Source organism: Symphalangus syndactylus, chromosome 6, assembly GCF_028878055.3.
Source record: "Symphalangus syndactylus isolate Jambi chromosome 6, NHGRI_mSymSyn1-v2.1_pri, whole genome shotgun sequence".
Classification (NCBI taxonomy): domain Eukaryota; kingdom Metazoa; phylum Chordata; class Mammalia; order Primates; family Hylobatidae; genus Symphalangus; species Symphalangus syndactylus.
The window spans coordinates 52,755,507-52,777,035 of NC_072428.2; the positions used below are offsets into that span (position 1 = coordinate 52,755,507).

The 21,529-nt window shown below is 45.8% G+C and overlaps 1 protein-coding gene across 9 annotated transcripts in view; it reads right to left on the minus strand.

Annotated features, from left to right (window-relative positions):
• Nucleotides 1-14,839: 14,839 nt before the first annotated feature.
• Nucleotides 14,840-21,529, minus strand: part of CLPB (ClpB family mitochondrial disaggregase) — a 143,882-nt gene continuing 137,192 nt past the window's right edge. For all 9 annotated transcript variants that reach the window (XM_055282771.2, XM_055282770.2, XM_055282768.2 and 6 more), the window contains 5 exons: nt 17,032-17,188; nt 16,157-16,230; nt 15,862-15,981; nt 15,557-15,661; nt 14,840-15,148 (listed from right to left, as the gene is read on the minus strand). In XM_055282771.2, the coding sequence (XP_055138746.1) occupies nt 14,900-15,148; nt 15,557-15,661; nt 15,862-15,981; nt 16,157-16,230; nt 17,032-17,188 (705 nt within the window). In that variant the 3' untranslated portion in view covers nt 14,840-14,899. The remainder of the gene's footprint in view (nt 15,149-15,556; nt 15,662-15,861; nt 15,982-16,156; nt 16,231-17,031; nt 17,189-21,529) is intronic.

Sequence of the window (21,529 nt, forward strand, 5' to 3'; positions counted from 1 at the left end):
GACCAGCCTGGGCAACATAGTAATACCTCATCTCTACAAATAATTAAAAATATTTGCTAGGCATGGTGGTACATGTCTGTGGTCCTAGCTACTTGGGAGGCTGAAGTGGGAGGATCGCTTAAGCCCAGGTGGTTGAGATGGCAGTGAGCTGTGATCATGCCACTGCACTCCAGCCTAGGCCACAGAGTGAGACCTCGTCTCAAAAAATAATAATATAATGTTCTTTTCTCTTGTAATTTTTTTAAAAACGTCTTTAAAAAATTGAAGTGTATATTGTCTGATGCTGGTATAAGCATTCCTGCTCTCTTTTGGTTACTATTTGCATGGAATATATTTTTTCCATCCTTTCACTTTCAATCTATTTGTCTCTTTGGAGCTAAAGTGAGTCTCTTGTAGATAGCATATTGTTGGATTATGTTATTAAAATCAATTCTGACAATCTTTGCCTTTTGATTGGAGAGTTTAATCCATTTACATTTAAAGTTGGCTGGGAGTGGTGGTTCACGCCTGCAATCCCAACACTTTGGGAAGTTGAGGCAGGTGGATCACCTGAGGTCATGAGTTTGAGCCCAGCCTGGCCAATATGGTGAAACCCCATCTCTACTAAAAATACAAAAAAATTAGTTGGGCATGGTGGCACATGCCAGTAATCCCAGCTGTTTGGGGAGGCTGAGACATAAGAATCACTTCGCTTAAACCCAGGAGGCGGAGGTTGCAGTGAGCCAAGATTGTGCCACTGCACTCCAGCCTGGGTGACAGAATGAGACTGTCAAAAAAAAAAAGTAATTACTAATAAGAAGGGGCTTTTGTCATTTTGCTATTTGTTTTCTATATGCCTTATGGCTTTTTTGACCCTCATTTCCTGTATTACTGTCTTCTTTTGTGTTTAGTTTATTCTTTTGTAGTGAAACATTTAAATTAATTTCTCATTTCCTTTTGGATATATTCTATAGCTGTGTTCTTTGTGATTACTATGGGGATTACATTTAACACCCTAAAGTTATAATACTATAATTTAAATTTATACCTGCTTAACTTCAATAACATACAAAAACTTTGCTCTTTTAACAATCCACCCTCAACCCTTTTGGTTATTGATGTCACAAAATTACATCTTTATATACTGTGTGCCCAAAACAAACCAAAATTCTTTGAAATGCATTAGTCTCTTAAATTATGTAGAAAACATAATGTGGAGTTATACATTAACATCACAATACTAGCTTTTTTTTTTTCGAGACGGAGTCTTGCTCTGTCGCCCAGGCTGGAGTGCAGTGGTGCAATCTCAGCTCACTACAAGCTCCGCCTCCCGGGTTCACGCCATTCTCCTGCCTCAGCCTCCCGAGTAGCTGGGACTACAGGCGTCTGCCACTGCGCCCGGCTAATTTTTTGTATTTTTAGTAGAGATGGGGTTTCACCATGGTCTTGATCTCCTGACCTCATGATCCACCCCCCTCGGCCTCCCAAAGTGCTGGGATTACAGGCGTGAGCCACCGCGCCCAGCCACAGTACTAGCTTTAAAAATGTAAATTAGCTGGGCATGGTGGTATGTGCCTCTCGTCCTAGCTACTTGGGAGGCCGAAGCAAGAAGATCACTGTATTCAGGAGTTTCAGGCTACAGTGAGCTATGATTGGGCCCTGCACTCCAGCTTGGGTGACAGCCAGACTTTGTCTTTAAAAAATAATAAAAATTAAAATTAAAAATATATTAGTCTCTTAAATCATGTAGAAAGCAAAAAGTGCAGTTACAAACCATTGTTACGATAATTCTAGCTTTTAATTGCCCATGTATTTACCTTTATTGAGATCTTTATTTCTACATATGGTTTCAAGTTACTGTCTAGTTTTTATTTAAATTGTACCCTGCAGGATTCTCTTGAGCATTTCATTTTTTTTTCTTTTTCTTTTCTTTTCTAGAAACAGGGTCTAGCCGGGCATGGTGGCTCACACCTGTAATCCTAGCACTTTGGGAGGCCGATGGGTGGATCACCTCAGGTCAGGGGTTCGAGACCAGCCTGGCCAACATGGTGAAACTTGTCTCTACTAAAAATACAAAAATCAGCTGGGTGTGGTGGTACACATCTGTAATCCCAGCTACTCAGGAGGCTGAGGCAGGAGAATCAGCTTCAACCTGGGAGGCGGAGGTTACAGTGAGCCAAGATCATGCCACTGCACTCTAGCCTGGGTGACAGAGCAAGACTCCATCTCAAAAAAAAAAAAAAAAAAATCAGTCTCACTGCAACACCTAGGCTGGAGTACAGTGGTATAATCATAGTTCACTGTTAACATCAAATTCCTGGGCTCAAGTGATCCTTCTGCTTCAGCCTATTGAGTAGCTGGGACTAGGTGTGCACTGGCTAATTTTTATTTTTATTTTTTTATAGAGATAGGATCTCAGTATGTTACCCAGGCTGGTCTTGAACTCCTGGCATTAAGCAATAGCAATCCTCCCACCTTAGCCTCCCAGAGTGCTGAGATTACAGGCATAAGCCACCACACTGAGCCTTACTCTTGAGCATTTCTTGCAGGGCAGGTTTAATGGCAATGAATTCCCTCAGTTTTTGTTTATCTGGGAATATTTTAATTTCTCCCTCACTTTTGAAGGAAAGTTTTGGTGGGTATAGGATTTTTGGTTGACTTTTGTTTTTCTTTTTAGCACTTTGAATATATCAGTCCACTACCACTGAGCTCCAAAGTTTCTGATGAAAAACCTGTAGATAGTCTTATTAAGGATCCTTTGTACGTGATGAGTTGCTTCTCTCTTGCTGCCTTCAGGATTCTCTTTGTCTTTCAAAAGTGTGATTATAATGTGTCTCAGTGTGGGTGCCTTAGAGTTCATCTTACTTGGAGTTTCTTTGAGCTCTGGGATATTTATATTCATGTCTTTCATCAAATCTGGGAAGCTTTCAGCCATTATTTCTCTGCCTCTTTCTCCCTTTTCCTTCTGGGACTCCCACAAGGTATAGTATATCTTGGTCAGCGTGATGATGTCCGTCCCATAAGTCTCTTAGGCTCTTTTCACTTTTCTTCAATCTTTTTTCTTTCTGTTCCTGACTTGATAATTTTCACTGTCCTATCTTCAAGTTCACTGATTCTTTCTTCTACCTGCTCAAATCTGCCTTTGAATGTCTCCAGTAGAAATTTCATTTTAGCTATACTTTGCAGCTCCAGAATTTTTTTTTTTTTTTTTTTTTGGGTTTTCTCTCTTTATTGATATTTACATTTTGTTCATACATCATTTTCTTGACTTTCTCCATGTCTCCCTTTGGTTTGTCAAGCATCCTTAAGGCAGCTGTTTTAAAGACTTTGCTTAGTAGATCTTCCATCAGGTCTTTTTCAGGGACAGTTTCTGTTGATTTTTTTCCTTTGAATAAGCCATGATTGCCTGTTTTTTTGTATGTCTTACAGTTTTTTTTGTTGAAAACTGGACATTTGAATCTAATAATGTGGCAACTCTGGAAATCAAATTTCTTTCCCTTTCACAGGGTTTTGTTGTTGTTGTTTTATTGTTGTTGTTTTATTGTTGTAGGCTGTCTGTGCCAAGGATCAGCCTGAAGTATAAACTTAAGGCCTTCTGAGGCCTTTTACTAACTCTGCATCTTCTCTAAGACATTACGATCACTTTCTAATTTTCCCTGTGTATGCAATTGCTTTTGAATATCCTAGTCTTAAATGTCTGGCTACCAACAGGAAATAAAAGAGAAAAATGAAGAGGGAGGGAAGGGTGCAAGCACATTAATCCTAGACATCACTTCAGCCAGAGGGACTTGCTACAATGGGAGGAGGTATAAGAATAATGGTCTCTGCCTCTTTTTCTTTACGCCTGTGATCAGAAGTAGCAATCAGAGCACAGATCCTAAGTATTTGAAAGACAGGGTCCTTTTGCCCCTCCTGGCTCCAGGAAGCTGCATTCAAGCTGCTCTAGGAACACATGCACAGCTGCCTGCCATGGGGCTGTGAGGTGGGGGATGGGTAGTTGTTACTGTGCCAAGAGTTGAGATTGAACAAAATTAACCACAATTTATCATCTAAGCCTTCCCTGGGAAGTCGCAGGACTCCAATAGACTCCAGAGCTCCAAAATAGTTACATCAGATAAATTCTGCCACTGTAATTGTCTGGGTGGGGAGACAGTTTCCTGATGCTTCCTACTCTGCCATCTTCCCAGAATCCTCTGGGTATTTACCTTTTAAAAAATTATTTTACTCTTTGTGTGTGTGTGTGTGTGTGTGTGTGTGTGTGTGTGTGTGTGGTGGTAGGGTGTCTAAGGTGGGGAGCATACTTTATAGTGCCTAATCTGCCATACTTTTTTCTCTTTTTTCCTTCCTTTTCCTCGCTTTGCCCTAGTATTTTATGTAGATTGTGTTGGTTAACTTCTCAATTTTTCCCACAGATTAAAATATATCTAAATAGGGTTATGATAGAACCAGAGGAAGAATGCTTATCACACAGAGATCCTTGATATGGAACAAGTTGTAGCAACTGATGAGACTTTGCTATGTTTATCTTTGTAAGAGTAAATTGCTCTGTGCAAGGGATAGGTGGCATTATGTAGCATAAAGTTTTTTTCAAAAATACAGGTTTGGGAAGATCTATATTGTTGTTAGGTTAAGTCTGAAGATTCTGAGAATATTTGGAAGAGAGATTATAATGATGGGCCCTGAGATTTAAGTGGACTTGGAGAAAGAGGGATCAGATGGGCAATAAGAAGGTTGGGGTTAATGGACTAGAAGTATCAATAAGGTCACAGAATTACACACAGAATGTACTCCAGTTCATACAAGTCAACTGGAAGAAGAAAGATAATTGGCTAAAGAGGGATAGGGACTTTGGAGGAAGTTTAATTACTTATGATGAATTTTAGACTGTGACCATAACATAGGTTGAGGTGGGCAGGGGCAGAAAAAAGACCACTAAATGTGAGGAGAGCAGGGCTTTAGATAGGTCATTCATGGAAAGTTGAAGCCACCAAGAATATTGGCATGTGCTGGGGAAGAGAGAAAGTGACACAGGTACTAAAATCTTCCCTGTGACACACTGATTGGGAGATCAGTAGGCAGGACAATCAGAGAAAGGCTGGTATAGTCGAACAGATGAATTCAAAAGAGCTGAGAGGAAGGATGAGAACTAATTGAGGAGGAGCAGTGGAGGCTCACTTCCTGGGTCTGACAATGAAAGCAGCCTCTGCCTAAGAGGGCTACAGGGTAAGCAGAGTCTTAGGGGACAGCCAGAGTAAGCTGTGTCTTTAGGGGACAGTTGAGGTGAAGAAGTGAAGCAAATATTCCAAAAACAAGGTGCATATAGAAAAGAATCTACCGATTTTAGAAAGGAAGTGCTGGAGGACACAGTGGAAAGGTTGGAGAGGGAAGCAGTATGTGATGATGTGGTGGTAGATGACCACTGAGGTTAGGGTCAGACTTCTTGGGATTACTATAACAAGTCTGTGAGGGATGGTATTAGACTTTAAGACTCTTAAGAGGATGGTGGGCTAATGGTTTCAGGATTGTGGTTGAGGCTACATTCCTTATCTCTGCAACTGATCATGACTCTGGAGGGTCACACTGGTGACTGCCCTCCCCCACTAACCATTCTATATTCCCCTGGTCCTGTGTCACTGCCTTAGACCACCATGGTTTGTTGTCCAATGGATGACCCAAATCTTCCTCCTTTAAGAATATGAGTCCTTATTACCCCTAGTATCTAATATCGAAGTCAATTAGGACCACAACACTAGAAAAAATTGTAGAAATACATAAAACACGAAAATTAATCTGAGAAAATCACTCAGAATGAAGCCTTTTTTCAAACATATGTACTATTTTTTCTTACTGTCCTTTCTTGCCTTATGGTTTTTAGTCTTCTCTCCATGTCTTTGAACATGTTAAGCATTTTTTCTTTTCTTTTTTTTTTTTTTGAGACAAAGTCTCGCTCTGTCACCCAGGCTGGAGTGCAGTGGCGTGATCTCGGCTCACTGCAACCTCTGCCTCCTGGTTCAAGCAATTCTCCTGCCTTAGTCTCCCCAGTAGCTAGGATTATAGGCACATACCACCATACCCAGCTAATTTTTGTATTTTTAGTACATAGGGTTTCACCATGTTGGCCAGGCTGATCTTGAACTCCTGACATCAGGTGATCTGCCTGCCTCGGCCTCCCAAAGTGCTGGCATTACAGGCGTGAGCCATCGCACACAGCTGGGATTTCCCATTCTTGGTTTCAAGTCTAGTTGTGTATTAAACTTTTTTGTCTTATTACATATATTAAATATTTGTTTGAGGTGGAAGAGAGTTTGCCTGAAATTACTCTATCTGTTGTGTATTGGTCAGAAGTCATCCCAAATCATTTCACACAATGCAAACAGAGGGGTCTTTTAAAATACAAATCTGGTCATTTCATTCCCTTAGCATGGCATTCAAGGCACTTTGAAATCAGGAAACTTGCCTCTCTAGCTTCATTTTCCACCAATTTCCTCTCTTCTCCACGCTCACACACAGCTACTATACTCCAGCCACAGACAATAACCCTTCTCTTTCCTTTCTCTCATAATCGTATTTAGGGTGTGTGTTAATGATAAATTTACATTTTCCCTCATTTTTGCATTCTGTCAAGATGAGATTGCAAAAGTAGTAATGACTATTTCCTGAGAGCCTAGACCCAGAAAACAGTAGCTCCATATAGCATCATCTCTGGACACCGTAGTGCAGTACAACCCTAACATTATTTAATTAAAAGTGCTGTCAATTAGATTTGTATTAAATTATATATTAGGCTTACATTAAATCATATATTAAGAAATGTGTATTTTAGTATTATTAAATCATCCTTTCTAAAAGTTGGTATGTTTTTTCACTTGTCAGATCTTATTTTTATGCCCTTCAATATGGTTTTCTTGTTAAATTTATTAAGTATAATTTTGAACAGGTAATACATTAATATGGTTCAAAACTTACTAAAAAGTATTTAAAATAACATAGCAATGTTCCCCTTCCATTGCTGTCCCTGAATTGCCCAGTTCTGCTCCCTTTCAGAAATAGTTATGTATAGATGAGCAAATATACATATACCTATTTGTTGCAATTGTAAATGGAATGTTTTTCTTTTGTTACTGCTTCTAGTTGATTATTGCTAGAATACAGAAAAAACAATTGATTTTTGTACAGTTATCTTTTATTCAGACACTTATCCATGCTAATAGGCTTTTACTATAGCCTTTTTTTTTTTTTTTTTTTTGGAGATAGGCTGGAGTGCAGTGGCACAATCTCATCTCACAGCAACCTCCACCTCCCGAGCTCAAGTGATATTCCCACCTCAGCCTCCCGAGTAGCTGAGACTACAGATGGATGCCACCACACCCAGCTAATTTTTTGCAGAGATGGGGTTTCACCATGTTGCTCAGGCTGGTCTTGAACTCCTGGGCTCAAGCAATCCACTTGCCTTGACCCCTCAGTGTTCTCAGTGTTGAGATTACAGGCGTGAGCTACCGCACTTTTTTTTTTTAAGAGATAGGGTGTCACTCTGCCACCCAGCCTGGAGTGCAGTAGTGTGATCATAGCTCACTGTAACCTCATACTCCTAGGCTCAAGGAATCTTCCCACTTCAGCCTCGAGTAGCTGGGTATACAGGCATGCACTACCATGCCTGGCCTGAAATAACTTTAAACTTAGAGAAAAGTTTAAAAACAATACAAAGAATTCATGTACATCCTTCCCTCAGATTTCCCAAATGTTAACATCTTTTTTTTTGTTTTTGAGACAGTCTCACTGTGTCACCCAGGTTGGAGTGCAGTGTTGTGATGTAGGCTCACTGCAACTTCTGCCTCCAGGTTTGAGGGACTCCTGTGCCTCAGCCTCCCAAATAGCTGGAATTACAGGCATGTGCCACTATGTCCAGCTAATTTTTGTATTTTTAGTAAAGAGGAGTTTCACCATGTTGTCCAGGGTGGTCTCGAACCCCAGACCTAGGTGATCCACCTGCCTGGGCCTCCCAAAGTGTTGGAATTACAGGTGTGAGCCACCATGCCTGGCCAACACCTTACTTTTTGCTTTATCATTCCGTGTGTGTGTGTGTGTGTGTATGTAGGTGTAGTTTTCTGAAATACTGGCAAACTAAATTAGAGGTTTACCTTTAACCTCTAAATACTTATATTTTCTGAAAACAAGGACATTCTCTTCTGTAATCATAGTATAATTATCAAAATGAGAAAATTTAACACTAGCACTCTCTAGACATTTAAATAACATTTAAATTCTTGATGTAATAAATTAATAAATTTCCTGACACTGAGCCTTGTATTGCTAAAATAAACCTTATGTAATCAGAGTGTACAATTCAACTTGATTTTATTTGGGATTTTTGCATCTATGGCCATAGGTGAGATTAGGCTATAGCATTCTTTCTGGCACTTTATCAGGTTTGAGTACAATGGCAGCTTAGATAATAGTTAAAACTCATCCATTTTGGGGGTTGAGTGATGGCTACAGGAGTGTGTTTACTTTGTAATCATTCACTGAGCTGCATACTTGAGATTTGTACAATTTCCCATATATTTTTCAATTAAAAAGTTTAAAAACAATTTTTTATTTTTTATTTTTGGAACAGGGTCTCGCTCTGTCACCCAGGCTGGAGTGCAGTGGCCCTATCTTGGCTCACTGCAACCTCTGCGTCCTGGGCTTAAACAATCTTCCCCACCTCAGCCTCCCAAGTAGCTATGACTACAGGCAAGCACCATCATGCCTGGCTAATTTTGGTATTTTTAGTAGAGGTGGGGTCTTGCCATGTTGCCCAGGCTGGTCTCAAACTCCTGGGCTCAAGTGATCTGCCTGCCTTGGCCTTCCGAAGTGCTAGGATTACAGGTGTGGGCTACCACCATGCCTGGTCAACAATCTTTTTTTTTTTTTTTTTTTTTTTTTGAGATGGAGTCTCGCTCTGTCGCCCAGGCTGGAGTGCAGTGGCGCAATCTCAGCTCACTGCAAGCTCCGCCTCCCGGGTTCACACCATTCTCCTGCGTCAGCCTCTCCAAGTAGCTGGGACTACAGGCGCCCGCCACCACGCCCGGCTAATTTTTTGTATTTTTTAGTAGAGACGGGGTTTCACCGTGGTCTCGATCTCCTGACCTCGTGATCCGCCCGCCTCAGCCTCCCAAAGTGCTGGGATTACGGATTACAAGCGTGAGCCACCGCGCCCGGCCAACAATCTTTTACAAGGATAAAATTTTATTTAGTTTTCGCCATCTTATGGTGCTGAAAAAGGATAAAATTTTAACCACCTTTCCAATTTATTCTTGGGTAATCAGTTGGCCTTTTTAAACTATGTCTAGGATCAGTGTTTGCTGGGAAATTATCCATTTGCTCTGATTTCAAATTTGTTGCCAGAGTTCTATTATTATTCTCAATTCCTCAATATATATGGTTATGTCTAATTTCTCATGCCTAATTTTGTTATTTTTTGGCTCCTTTCCCCTTTTATCAGGCTCAGGAGGTTTTATCTATTTTATTGGTGCTTTCAAAGAATTGCTTTTTAATTTATTTTTTCTTTTTTCTACCTTGTTAAATTTAGCTTTTATCAGTCCATATTCTATTTTTTATGGTTGAAGTGTGTTTCTTTCCTAAATTTCTTTCTTGTTTTTCTTCTTTCACTATACTGAGGAATTTCCCTAAATCTTAAAATCACTACACACCTTTTGAGTTTCTTTTTGAACAATAAACATGTTACACTTTCATTTCCAAGTCTGGTCTCATGTATTCTAGGATCCTTATTAAGGAATTTGGGGCTGGGCACCGTGGTTCATGCTTGTAATCTCAGCACTTTGGGAGGCCAAGGTGGGTGGATCACTTGAGACCAGGAGTTTGAGACTAGCCTGGCAAACACGGTAAAACACTGTCTTTACTAAAAATACAAAAAAAATTAGCTGGGTGTGGTGGCATATGCCTGTAGTCCCAGCTACTGAGGAGGCTGAGGCATGAGACCTGCTTGAACTGGAGGTGGAGGTTGCAGTGAGCCAAGATCACACCACTGCACTCCAGCCTGGGCGACAGAGCAAGACTCTGTCTCAAAAAAAAAAAAAAAAAAAAAAAGAAATCTGGGTCTCACCTTGTTGCATTTTCTCAGAGCTCAAATCCTGGCCACAACAACATGGGACAAATAAAAATATGCTGAGCAAACGAACAATACTTTTCTGTTCCAGGGCCCACTGAGAAGATCTGCACTTGCTGCAGGTCCCATCCACTCACCCAAGTATAATAATAAAGGAACCTCTGTCATATGCCAGCACTGTGCCAGGTTCTATGAATGGCTGAACAGCTGGGTATCTGCCCTCTTAGAATTTACATTCTAGTGATGAAGACACAGAATAAGTAGCACGAGTGAGCTGAGTGTTGCCCGGGATGCTATGGAAGTAAAAGATATGGGTCCAACACCACCTAGGAGTTCTGGCAGAGAATCTCCGGAAGAAGTAATTCTTTTTTTTTTTTTTTTTTTTTTTTTTTGAGACGGAGTCTCGCTCTGTCACCAGGCTGGAGTGCAGTGGCACAATTTCGGCTCACTGCAACCTCCGCCTCTTAGGTTCAAGCGATTCTCCTGCCTCAGCCTCCCGAGTAGCTGAGACTACAGGCACCTGCCACCACGCCTGGCTAATTTTTGTATTTTTAGTAGAGATGGGGTTTCACCATGTTGGTCAGGATGGTCTCAATCTCTTGATCTCGTGATCTGCCCCTACGCAGCCTCCCAGAGTGTTGGGATTACAGGCATGAGCCACCACGCCCGGCCAGAAGTGATTCTTAATTAGGTTCCTTAGAATCTAAGGTTCTACCCTGTCTCCTTATCCTATTCTCAGGAAGGTGGCCATTGGGTTTTCTTGTATAGAAGTTATCTGATTTTGATTATATGCCTAGTATTCTTGGCCACAGTTAACTGAACCAACGGACTGACAGCCGGGCATAAGACCTCTATCTAGTAGGAATACTGCACACAGCATGGTTACTAGCTGACTTAACTAGGATGGGAAGTCTAAACATCAAATAGAAAGAAAGGAGCAGAAACAGAGCAGGAGAAAAAGCAGAAAAATAGTAAGGTTATAAAAATGGCAGTCACAAACCCTATAGTACTGAATTAAAACTGTATCTAAACTCATGATTTTTATTTATTTTTAAAAATATGAAACAGAGTCTTGCTCTGTCACTCAGGCTGCAGTGCAGTGGTACAGTCACAGCTCACTACAGCCTCAACCTTCTGAACTCAAGTGATCCTCCTACCTCAGCCTCCCAAGTAGCTAGGACTACAGGAATGCGCCACCATGCCTGGCTAATTTTTATTTTTTAAACGTTTGGAGGATGAGGTCTTGCTATGATGCCCAGGCTGGTCTTGAACTCCTGGGCTCAAGTGATCCTACCACTTTGGCCTCCCAAAGTCCTGGGATACAGGCATGAGCCACCATACCTGGCTCATGGTTTTTAATAACATACAGATGGATAGTGCTTGTATTTGCATGTTTTAACATATATACATGTTTTCTAGCTCTGTCTGCTGAACAGGCCTACAAGCAATGACACTCCGCCAATGATACTCTAGCCAAGAGTATATATTGTGTCCAGATCTTGGTTTCCAGTGGTACCAAGAAACAACTTGGTTTCTAAGTTCCTTTTTTCTGGAATAAAAGGAACTGGGAGCTTCTTAGAGAAATGACTGATGTCAGGGCTGAGATAGGGAAAATGTGAGGAAGCCTGAAACATCCTGTGGTGCCAGAAAATGCTTAAAAAGTGACAGGGGCAATGTCGAAACAACACAGTGCCAACTTCAATGAGTTCTCACTGGCCAAATCTGAGCCATTTTGAGCAACAAAATAAACTATGTTAGCAGTAGATTGTAGCCTGTAGAATAAAACAGGTATCTATTCATTCATACTGATATAAATTATCAAATAAATAGGGAAAAGGGATAGCTCTTCCTTACAGTAGAATACCAATTAATAAATACAGGTAAAATAAACAAAGTCACCATTAGGCAAGCATAACATTAATACCTGTTATAAGCAAGAATCATTGATGATGGAAACGAAAATCAGTAGGCAAAATTTTAAGGATAAATAAGACATTCACACAGCTTCAAAGTAGAAGATTCTTATTAATTTCAAAGGGAAAATTCCTAATTTTACAGTAGAGAAACCTGGCACACACCACTTTAGCCATGTGATCAAAGTTACCACCACCTAGGCTGGGCGTGGTGGCTCATGCCTGTAATCCCAGCACTTTGGGAGGCTGAGGCGGGCAGATCACCTGAGGTCAGGAGTTCGAGACCAGCCTGGCCAACATGGCGAAAACCTGTCTCTACTAAAAATACAAAAATTAGCTGGGTGTGGTGGTGGGCACCTGTAATCCCAGCTACTCGGTAGGCTGAGGCAGGAGAATCACTCTGAACCCAGGAGGCAAAGGTTGCAGTGAGCTGAGATTGCGCCACTGCACTCCATCCTGGGCGACAGAGGGGGACTTCATCTCAAAAAAAAAAACAAAAAAAACAAAAAACAAAACAAACAAAAAGTTACCACCACCCTCCGCTAGGAGGCACTAAGAATGGCATAGTTTCACTTCTGTGGTTGTCTTGCCAAAAATGCAGATCCTCAATCATATCATGTAAAAACATTAAACAAACTAAAACTGGGGAATATTCTATAAAATAACTGGCCTGGACTCTTCCAAAGTGTCAAGGTCATGAAAGATAAAGACGGAGAAACTGTCACAGGCTGACAGATGAAGGAAACACTACAACAAAGTGCAATGTGGGACCCTGGACCAGAAAAAGGACATCATCAGGAAAACTGGCAAAATTTGAACGTCCGTAGATTAGTTAGTAGTAGCTTATCAATGTTAACTTCCTATTTTCTTTTTTGAGACGGAGTCTCACTCTGTCGCCCAGGCTGGAGTGCAGTGGCGTGATTTTGGCTCACTGCAAACTCCGCCTCCTGGGCTCAAGTGATTCTCCTGCCTCAGCCTCCCAAGTAGCTGGGATTACAGGTGCGCACCAGCAGGACTGGCTAATTTTTTTATTTTTAGTAGAGATAGGGTTTTACCAGGTTGGTCTCGAACTCCTGACCTCAGGTGATCTGCCTGCCTCAGCCTCCCAAAGTGCTGGAATTACAGGCATGAACCACCACACCCGGCAATTTCCTGGTTTTGATAAACTACAGTATGGCTTTGTAAGATGTTATCATTGGGAGAAGCTAGGTGAAAGGTACATGGGTATTTTCTAGTATTTCTGCAACTTTCTCTAAGTCTAAAATTATTTCAAAATGAAAAGTAAAAAACAATGAAAAGAAAAGCAGGCCGGGTGCAGTGGCTCACGCCTGTAATCCCAGCACTCTGGGAGGCCGAGGCGGGCGGATCACAAGGTCAGGAGATTCAGACCATCCTGGCTAACACGGTGAAACCATCTCTACTAAAAATACAAAAAAGTAGCTGGGCATGGTGGTGGGCGCCTGTAGTCCCAGCTACTCAGGGGGCCGAGGCAGGAGAATGGTGTGAACCTGGGAGGCGGAGCTTACAGTGAGCCGAGATCGCGCCACTGCACTCCAGCCTCGGGGACAGAGCGAGACTGTCCAAGAAAAAAAAAAAAAAGTCACTGAGGTAGGGAGCAGGGAGCAGCAGCCCCTGAGGGGTAGACAGTGATCCAAGAATCTGCTGGAGCCCACACCCTGGATTCTGACTGCCTCATACCCACCATACTGTTAGGACATGCTTCCATTACCCAAGGGACTTTGATTCCTGCCCCATTCTCTGCTTCCTGAAAGACTAACACTACATGAGGGTTCCATGAAGGGCCTTGTGGGGGAAGGTGGGTGGAGTGCTTATCAGCAGTGCCTACTGTAGATGGTGCCCAAGGATGCACCAGGCCTTGCTGTGTCTGGCTAAGGTGGGCTTGAAACATTGGCTGGTCTGTGAAATGCCCTTGGGGGACGGTGTCCAGACCCTCTGCTTTGTGACTAACATGCAGACTGAATAAACTGCATGTTTATTCCAGGCTCATTTAGCTAGACGAGCAGTACAGACAGGGCTGAGGCCGACTCCATGGCCCTGTGGGCAGAGGCCAAACCCATGATCTCTCTCCCTACAGCTTTCTAATGTCTGCGATGTTAGTCTTTTGAAGGAGGCCCCCACAGAGCTGAACTTGCTTGGTTATCTGGGACTGCTGCTCAGTCTGAGTAGGGGAGGGTAATGAACCAGTCAGGCCTCCTCCTGGAGGTGCCCAACACTGGACTAGTCCCCAAGGCTGAAGAAACATGGTCTGGCCTGACCTCAGGACATGGGGTGAGGAGGAACAGTGGGCATAATATAGTAGCGGAAACAAGCAAGCTTCTATGGGTCCCTTCCCCTTAGAATTTTAGGGTATGGAACGAGGCAGCTACAGACTAAATTGCAGAACCATCTGCGCCTGGGCCTCCGTGCTCTTCCTCCACTCCCAGTGGAGCCATTCTGGGGACTGAGTTGCATGAGGACTGGCAGAGGGTGGCAGTTCAGTCTGGTCCCTGTTCTCTTCCAGCCAGCTGTGTTCTTAGCTGCCATACTTCTGAGCTTCCTGGGAACATGATAAAGTCTGGCGACTATGGGGGATGGGGATCATTCTGAAGGAAATAAGGGACCTCCATCCCTCCTTGCCTTGAAGGGGGTGGAAAGGCAGCTCCTCTCCTGAAGGCTTGTTAGCAGGTTACGGGCCCACAACAAAGGGGCCAGAGTAGGGCGAAATTCCTCCTTCAGGTTTTGGGGCTGAGAAGGGGTCTTCACGGGCTGTGAGGAGGTAAGCAGGCCTGAGACTGGGTAGAGACGGGAGAGGCATGAGGGGAAGGTAAGTCAGTCGCCATGCCACTGCCAAGGGGCCTTTATTGGATGGTGAGGGCACACAGGAGCAGGCAGGTGGCTGCTAGATGGTGTTGCACACCTTCTCAGGGTGCAGGGGTGCCCGGATGTTCAGTTTGCGAGTCTTGCTGTCCTTGTCGATGATCTCCAGACGCAGCTTGGGGAGGCGCTTCTCAGCCTGGGGTGAGGGCAGTTCTGGGCTCTTTAGTAGCTGCTTGTCTGAGTCCTCCACCGTGATGCGCAGAGTACAGCCCCCTGGCAGCAGGTCCTGCTCGTAGGCTGCTGCCAGCTGGTTCACGACACGGCGCTCTACCTGTTGGTGGGGAGGTGAAGTGGTCACTCCCTCGGCCCGGACGCAGCCTGGAGGCCGGTCCTCCATCACTTATTGCTAGGGCAACTCAGAGACCTCCTTTGAGCCTGAGCCTCAGCTTTCTCATTTGCCAGTTGGGGCTAATAACAGCTAGCTCGCAGGACTGCGCTCAGTTTCTGAGGCTCCCAGCCCAGTTCCCTGGTCCTAGTGGGGTTCATACTTGGCTACCCTCCAGCAGGGGTTTTACTTGGTGATCATGTGTTTATGGTTCTGAATGGGCATCTGCTCTGAGTGTGAATAATTCCAGCAACCACGCTATAGGGAGGCAGGCTGAGAGCGCAGGGACTGGGTCTGGGGGGCCCTGGGGAGGGAGGTGTGGAGGCGCCTCATCTCTCAGGCTCCTGTGCTCACCTCATGTTTGATGGAGCGGGCGCCATAGTGCACATTGTAGCCGTCGACCAGCACGTCTGCCACCTCGCGGTCCCAGAGCAGCGTGATGTTGTGCCTTTGTTTGGCCTGAGATGGGTCAGATAGAAGCATGCCTGCATGTGGCCCACTGCTTTCCATCTCTTGCCACTCTGGCCTGAGGCCAGGGCCAGTGGCCCCACACCACTGTGCTCCACCTTTTGTGTGTGTGTGGGGGTGCCCCCAGTTCAGTGTTCCAGATTTCCAGTGGCTGGCTATCCCGCCCCCACCCAAGGGCAGTTCCCTCTTACTCTCTTGGCCCAGAAGTTTAGTTCCTTGTTGACGAGTTGGATGAGCTCCGAGTGGCAGAAGGGGAGGAAGTAGACGATCTCATTGATCCGTCCCAGAAACTCATCCCTCCGGAAGTGAGCCTGAAGGGCCAGGTTAGGGGTGGGATGAGCTCAGTGACCCAGAGGGGGTTAGGGAAATTACCAGACACCAGGGGAAGACTGGGGAAATTACGGGGCTTCCAGATCTTTAGGATGGCAAAGATCACCCTCCCCCAACCTTAGGCTCCAGCAGGAAGTGCCAAGAAAGACCTCTTACTTTCAGGATAGGGCGAATCACATTCTCCTTGAAGTTCTTTGAGATGGTGATCTTGTCACTTATCTGGACGTCCCCTGTGGAGAAGAATCATAAACTGCTTATTCTCCACACTCAGGGAACTTTGGGGGCTGTGCCTGCCCCTTGGCCTGCCCATGGAAACAGCCCTGGTCCTGCCCGTCTGTGTGGTCCTGGTCAAGGTCTAAGGCTCTCTGGGCTTCAGCCTGGTTTCCTCCTCTGACCAGGCACTTTCTGAGGCCTTTCCAGCTCTCAAGTGTACGAAGCCTGCGGTTCCTCAGGGTGGGAGTTGTGTGAGGGAGGGAGGGGAGAGAGGAGAGGAAACGTCAGGATTAAGACTTGAGTCCTGACTTGGAGGAAGGGGGCTGCGGGGCTCGATCTTGAATGGAAAAGGTGACAGACACAGCTTCCTGCCGGATGTGCTCCTTTTTTTCAGCACTCTCCAAGACCCACCTATGCAGGAAGCTGCCCTGGGTGAACAAGGCTGTGTCCACTGCCAAGAGTTTTCGATCTGCTGTCCCCTTCTTGCACCAAAGCATCTGTATCTGTAGCATGTGCGTCTCCTTAGTCCCCCCTAAGACCCTGGGCAGCTTCTGGCCCCCCACCCTGGTGTAGCTCTGTCCATTCCTGCCTGGAGCCCTCTCATCACCCAACAGACTTGAGGCTTTCTTGAAGAAGTGGGGTCTCTTGTCTCAACCCCCACTACTTGGTATGGTGCCTGGTGTCTGCTCAGTGTCAGCTAGGGACAGAGCTGCCCACTAGAACCTTCACCTGGGCCCAGGGCCCCAATCCCATCCTTCCCCAGGAGATAGGCTGGTGGTCTGGTCACTGGCCCAGACTGCTCAGGTCAGCTGCCGTACCCAGGTTTTCGGCAATACGGTTACGGCTCATCTCCAGAGCTTCCTGCCTCAGCTGCAGCGCGTGCTGTGCGATCTCGTCGCTGGCCACATTGGAGGTCATGATGAAGATGGCGTCCTTGCAATCAATGGTCTTCCCTTTTCCATCTGTCAGCCGGCCCTGGGAAGGGAGGGAAGGGAGTGTACAGTCAGGGAGCTACGTGCCTGGGCAGGCCTTAGCACTCGCAGTTCTCACCTCCTTCAGGAGGCCTCCCCAGAGCCCTGTGTCTCCCTCCGGCCCCTGCAGCCAGCTGCTTCCTCCTCTGGGTTCTCCAAGCACTAGACTCGCACCTTGGCTGCTGTGCTCACCGCCCTGTGCTGCAACTGCTCTCCCTACTGAGTGCCTCCAGGTGAGGATACAGTTGCTCTCTGGCATCTCTTGGGGCACCCAACTATCCCTGGCATCCAGAAGTCAGTCACAGTTAGCCATCCATTTGTGCAACCAACACATTTTTTGGAGGCCCGCTGTGGGCCAGGGTCTGTGGTGGGGTACTGGGGTTCCACTGAGCCTTCAACATGCTCCCAGTATAGAGAAGCAGTGAGATACAGGAAACAAGCACTGACCATCCAATATGTTAAGTATGACGATAAAGGGAAGCCCAGCATGCTGTAGGAATTCAGAGGAGGGTACTTTACACGGCTACTGTGAGGACTGGATGTGGTTATCCGGTGAAAATTCTTAGTAAACCATGCTGTTCAAATGTTCAGAGCTATTATTACTGTAGTAGGTGATATATAATGAATTGAAACAGGACAATCTCTTATCTTTGGAGCTGCCGCCTGGCCTAACAGGGATAAAAAATGAGATTGCTTCTTTAACCACCTTGGGAAGTTTCCTTGGAATCTTCAGCTCTTTCTAGAAGGGACAAAGGAGGCATCTATACTGGAGAAAGATGCACCAAAGAAGGAGAAAAGGAGCAAACAGGAGAGGGCAGAGACAGAAGAATGATAAAAGTACAGCGTTCTGGGACCAATCAGTTGAAGGGTACAGAGCCCCGCTCACTCAGCGAACCTCAAGGGCATGACTGTACAACAGCACTTTATATCATTTATAACAAAACCAATGATCAGGGACTCCTTGAGAGCAAGCAATAGAGTGACAACGCCGAACACGGACAGGGACTTCTACTTTCATTACAGATGCTCTGCTTAGTGCTTTTTGTGTACAACCCCACTCCTACTAGGAAAGTGGCTCCTTGACAGCAGAGGCTGGGTCTTGTTCATCACTGTGTCCCAGAACAGCGTCCGGTACAGAGTAGGTGTTTGACACCTGCTTGCTGGAGGCCGGAATCTTCACATCCACCCTTGGAAGTAGATGCAGTTAGGAAATTACCAGACAAAGAAACTGAGGCTCAGAGAGGATCAGTAACTTTTTCGAGGTTTCACAGCTAGGATACAGTAGAGGCGAGACTTGAACTGTCTGACCTCAGAGCCCATGCCCTTCCTCTGCACCAGGCTACAGAGGTCAGACCAATGGTGCTGGATGAATGAGGCCTCATGCTATTTTCTTTCCTTCGACAGAATTTTCTCAGAATTCTGCCAAATTCAGCTTGTATCCTTTGATCCTCACTGGAGAGATGCAACTGGGACAGGTGCTAGGGAGGAGATCTGCCTGAGATTTCTTTCCGGAAGCAGAGAAAGCACAGCTCCCACCAAGCCAGAAACCGTGGCTCTGGGGATATACATCACTGACCTCAGCCTGCTGGCTCCTGACTGAGCTGGGGATGCTGGGCCCTGCCCGAGCTTCAGGGTCAGCCCTTGCTTCTAAAGCCAGTGTAATGGTAAACCCAGTCCTGCCCCTTAGGAGCAAAGGAGAAAGGATTGTGCATCAACCGAGCTAGCTTACTGCATGCTGGGTGTACTTTCCAGCCTTGCTTTCCACTGGACCTTGGCACAGGCCTCTGAGAAACTTAATTCCCAAAGGGTCTATTCACAAGGGGCCTGGTAATCCATGTCCTGGAGCTGGTCACTCTGTTGTCCCTGCTTTGGACAGGAAAAGGGAAGCAAAGGTGCAAGCGGATGTCCTTGAGCTTTTACCAGCAGCTTTTCACTCTTACCCCACTGCTTATGGGTTCTAATCTAACAGATCCACTGAGGGCAGCTCCAGTTTTGGGGACCAGGTGTGTGTGTGTGTGTGTGTGTGACATGTCCAAGCATGTGCATGACACTGTGTGTGTTCCATACTCACTTTGCAGAGCTCATCCCCAAGGACTGGGTTCACACACTGCTATACTGGCCAGAGCAATAACCTAGCAGCAATTTCATTCTAAGAGATCAAAGCTCTGCTCATAACTGGGCCTGAAGATGGGTCCCAGGTGGGTGAGGGGGGCAGGTGCAGTACACGACTGACCCAAAGGGTGACTTTCAGTGCTCATGTCTCCTCCTCAGTTTCCTTAGCAATAAAGATGTGTCTCAAACAGGAAGCTGTCCATGCCTCACCTCCCTCTAACAACCAGAGCGTGCACATCCTGGGTGGGGCTTGAATGCTCACCCCAGCGTTATGGGGCTGCTTTCCCACTGTCTCACATATGAATCCTTGGTGGGAGGAGTGGGGGCTGGGCTCTCTGGGGACTAGTCTCTTTCTGGGATTTCTGCCCTGGGGTCACCTGTAAGTGGCCAGCATTAGTCCTGCTTGGTGCTTTGATGGGAGCAATAGGGTTCTTACATTTCTGGGCCCAGGCTTGGGAGAACTGGACTGGGTAGGGATAAGGGTGCTTCCCTCACACCTCCAGCCTGGATTAGGTGCCCCTACAACTCCTGGCACTCACTGCTTGTTCCTAGTGCAGCACCGACCACAGTGGGCTGAACTACTTTTTAGCTGCCTGTGTCCACACTCATTGGTCACGCCGAGGTCAGGGCTGCATCTGTTTTGTCAGTGTCCCCTCTACCCCACACAGTGCCTCATGAATAAATGAATGAGCCACATTCTTTTGGTTTGCTCTTTTTTGTTTTTGAGACAGGGTCTGGCTCTGTTACCCAGGTTGGAGCGCAGTGGTGCAATCTCTGCTCACTGCAGCCTCCGCCTCTGAGGCTCAAGCCATCCTCCCACCTCAGCCTCCTGAGTAGTGAGGACTACAGGCACACGTCACAATGCCCAGCTGATTTTTGTATTTTTTGTAGAGACAAGGTTTTGCCATGTTGCCCAAGCTGGTCTCGAACCCGAGCTCAAGTGATCTGCCCACGTCGGCCTTCCAAAGTGCTGGGATTACAGGTGTGACCCACTGTGCCTGGCCTGGTTTGCCTCCTACTTCTCTGGCGAGTCTGTCTTGACTCTTCCCTGATCGGTCCCAAGGCTCTGTGTGTAGCCCTCTTCTCTGCACATTATATACTCCCTGGGTTAGAGACCTCATCCATTCCTGTGGCTTCTGTTAACCTCTCTGGGCTCAAGGATTCCTGAACTGCTATTTTCAGTCAGATCTTTCCTAAACTCCTGACCCATGAAACTGACGAACGGCCTCTTGGCCATCTCCATCTGGATGTCCCTCAGGCATCTCACCTTCAACATTTCCACACCTCAGTGCCTCACCTTCCTCTCCAATCTGCTGCTTCCCCTGTGTTTGCCGCCTTAGCTGATGGCCAACTGGCAGCAGCCAACTGGCCACCCTTGGCTCCTCCTTCTCAGTCAACCTTCTAGTAGTTTCTCTAGCCCATGGCCTCCCCAGCTGTAGCTTGGGCTCCCCAGCAGTCTCCTTGTTAATGACCCTCTCCCTTCTCATCCATTCTTTACACAGCTGCCCACGGCATCTTTGTAAAGTGAAAATTTGACTGTTTCTTTCTTGCTTAAAGTCTTTCAAAGGCTCCTTACTCTCTACCAGAGAAATGCAAACTTCTGTGCCTGGCATTTTAACTGGGCCCTGTTTACCTTACCTACCTTGTCTCTACCACTCTCCTTGTTTTCCCACTGCAATCGAGCAGTACTGACCAGCTGCAGTTCCCTGAGCATGCCAGGCTGTTTCATGCCCTGTACTTTTGCACATTAGGTTTCTACTGCCAGTCCCTCCACTCTGTTCACCTAGCACTTACTAACCCTTTGAAGGTTTGCTAAAGTACTGTTGAATTAAATTAGTGAATACAACATTTCCCCTGACTTTGTGGGCTCTGGGAATGGTTCAAGTGAACATGACAAGGGCCCATCCTCAAAGAGCCTAAATCGAGTAAACCTGGATGGCAGCTTTGGTCAATGGAACCAAGAGCATCAGAAACTACAGTAGGCTGGAGCTGGGGGAGGGGGCGACAACAGCTGCAGGAAGGAATTCCTATCAGCCCCTAAAAGGCAGTCAGTGGAGTGAAGTGATGGAGGAGGGGGAGACAGGGCTTCCATGTAGGGCTGGTTGTACTTCAGTCAGCAGTTGCCTTCTGTCTTTTTGGGCCAAGAATACCATCAGAGGTGCCTCTCCAGGGAGGCCAGAGATCAAACAGGCCTCGATGCTCACCCTCCCTGAGCAGCACGGTCCTGTCCCTT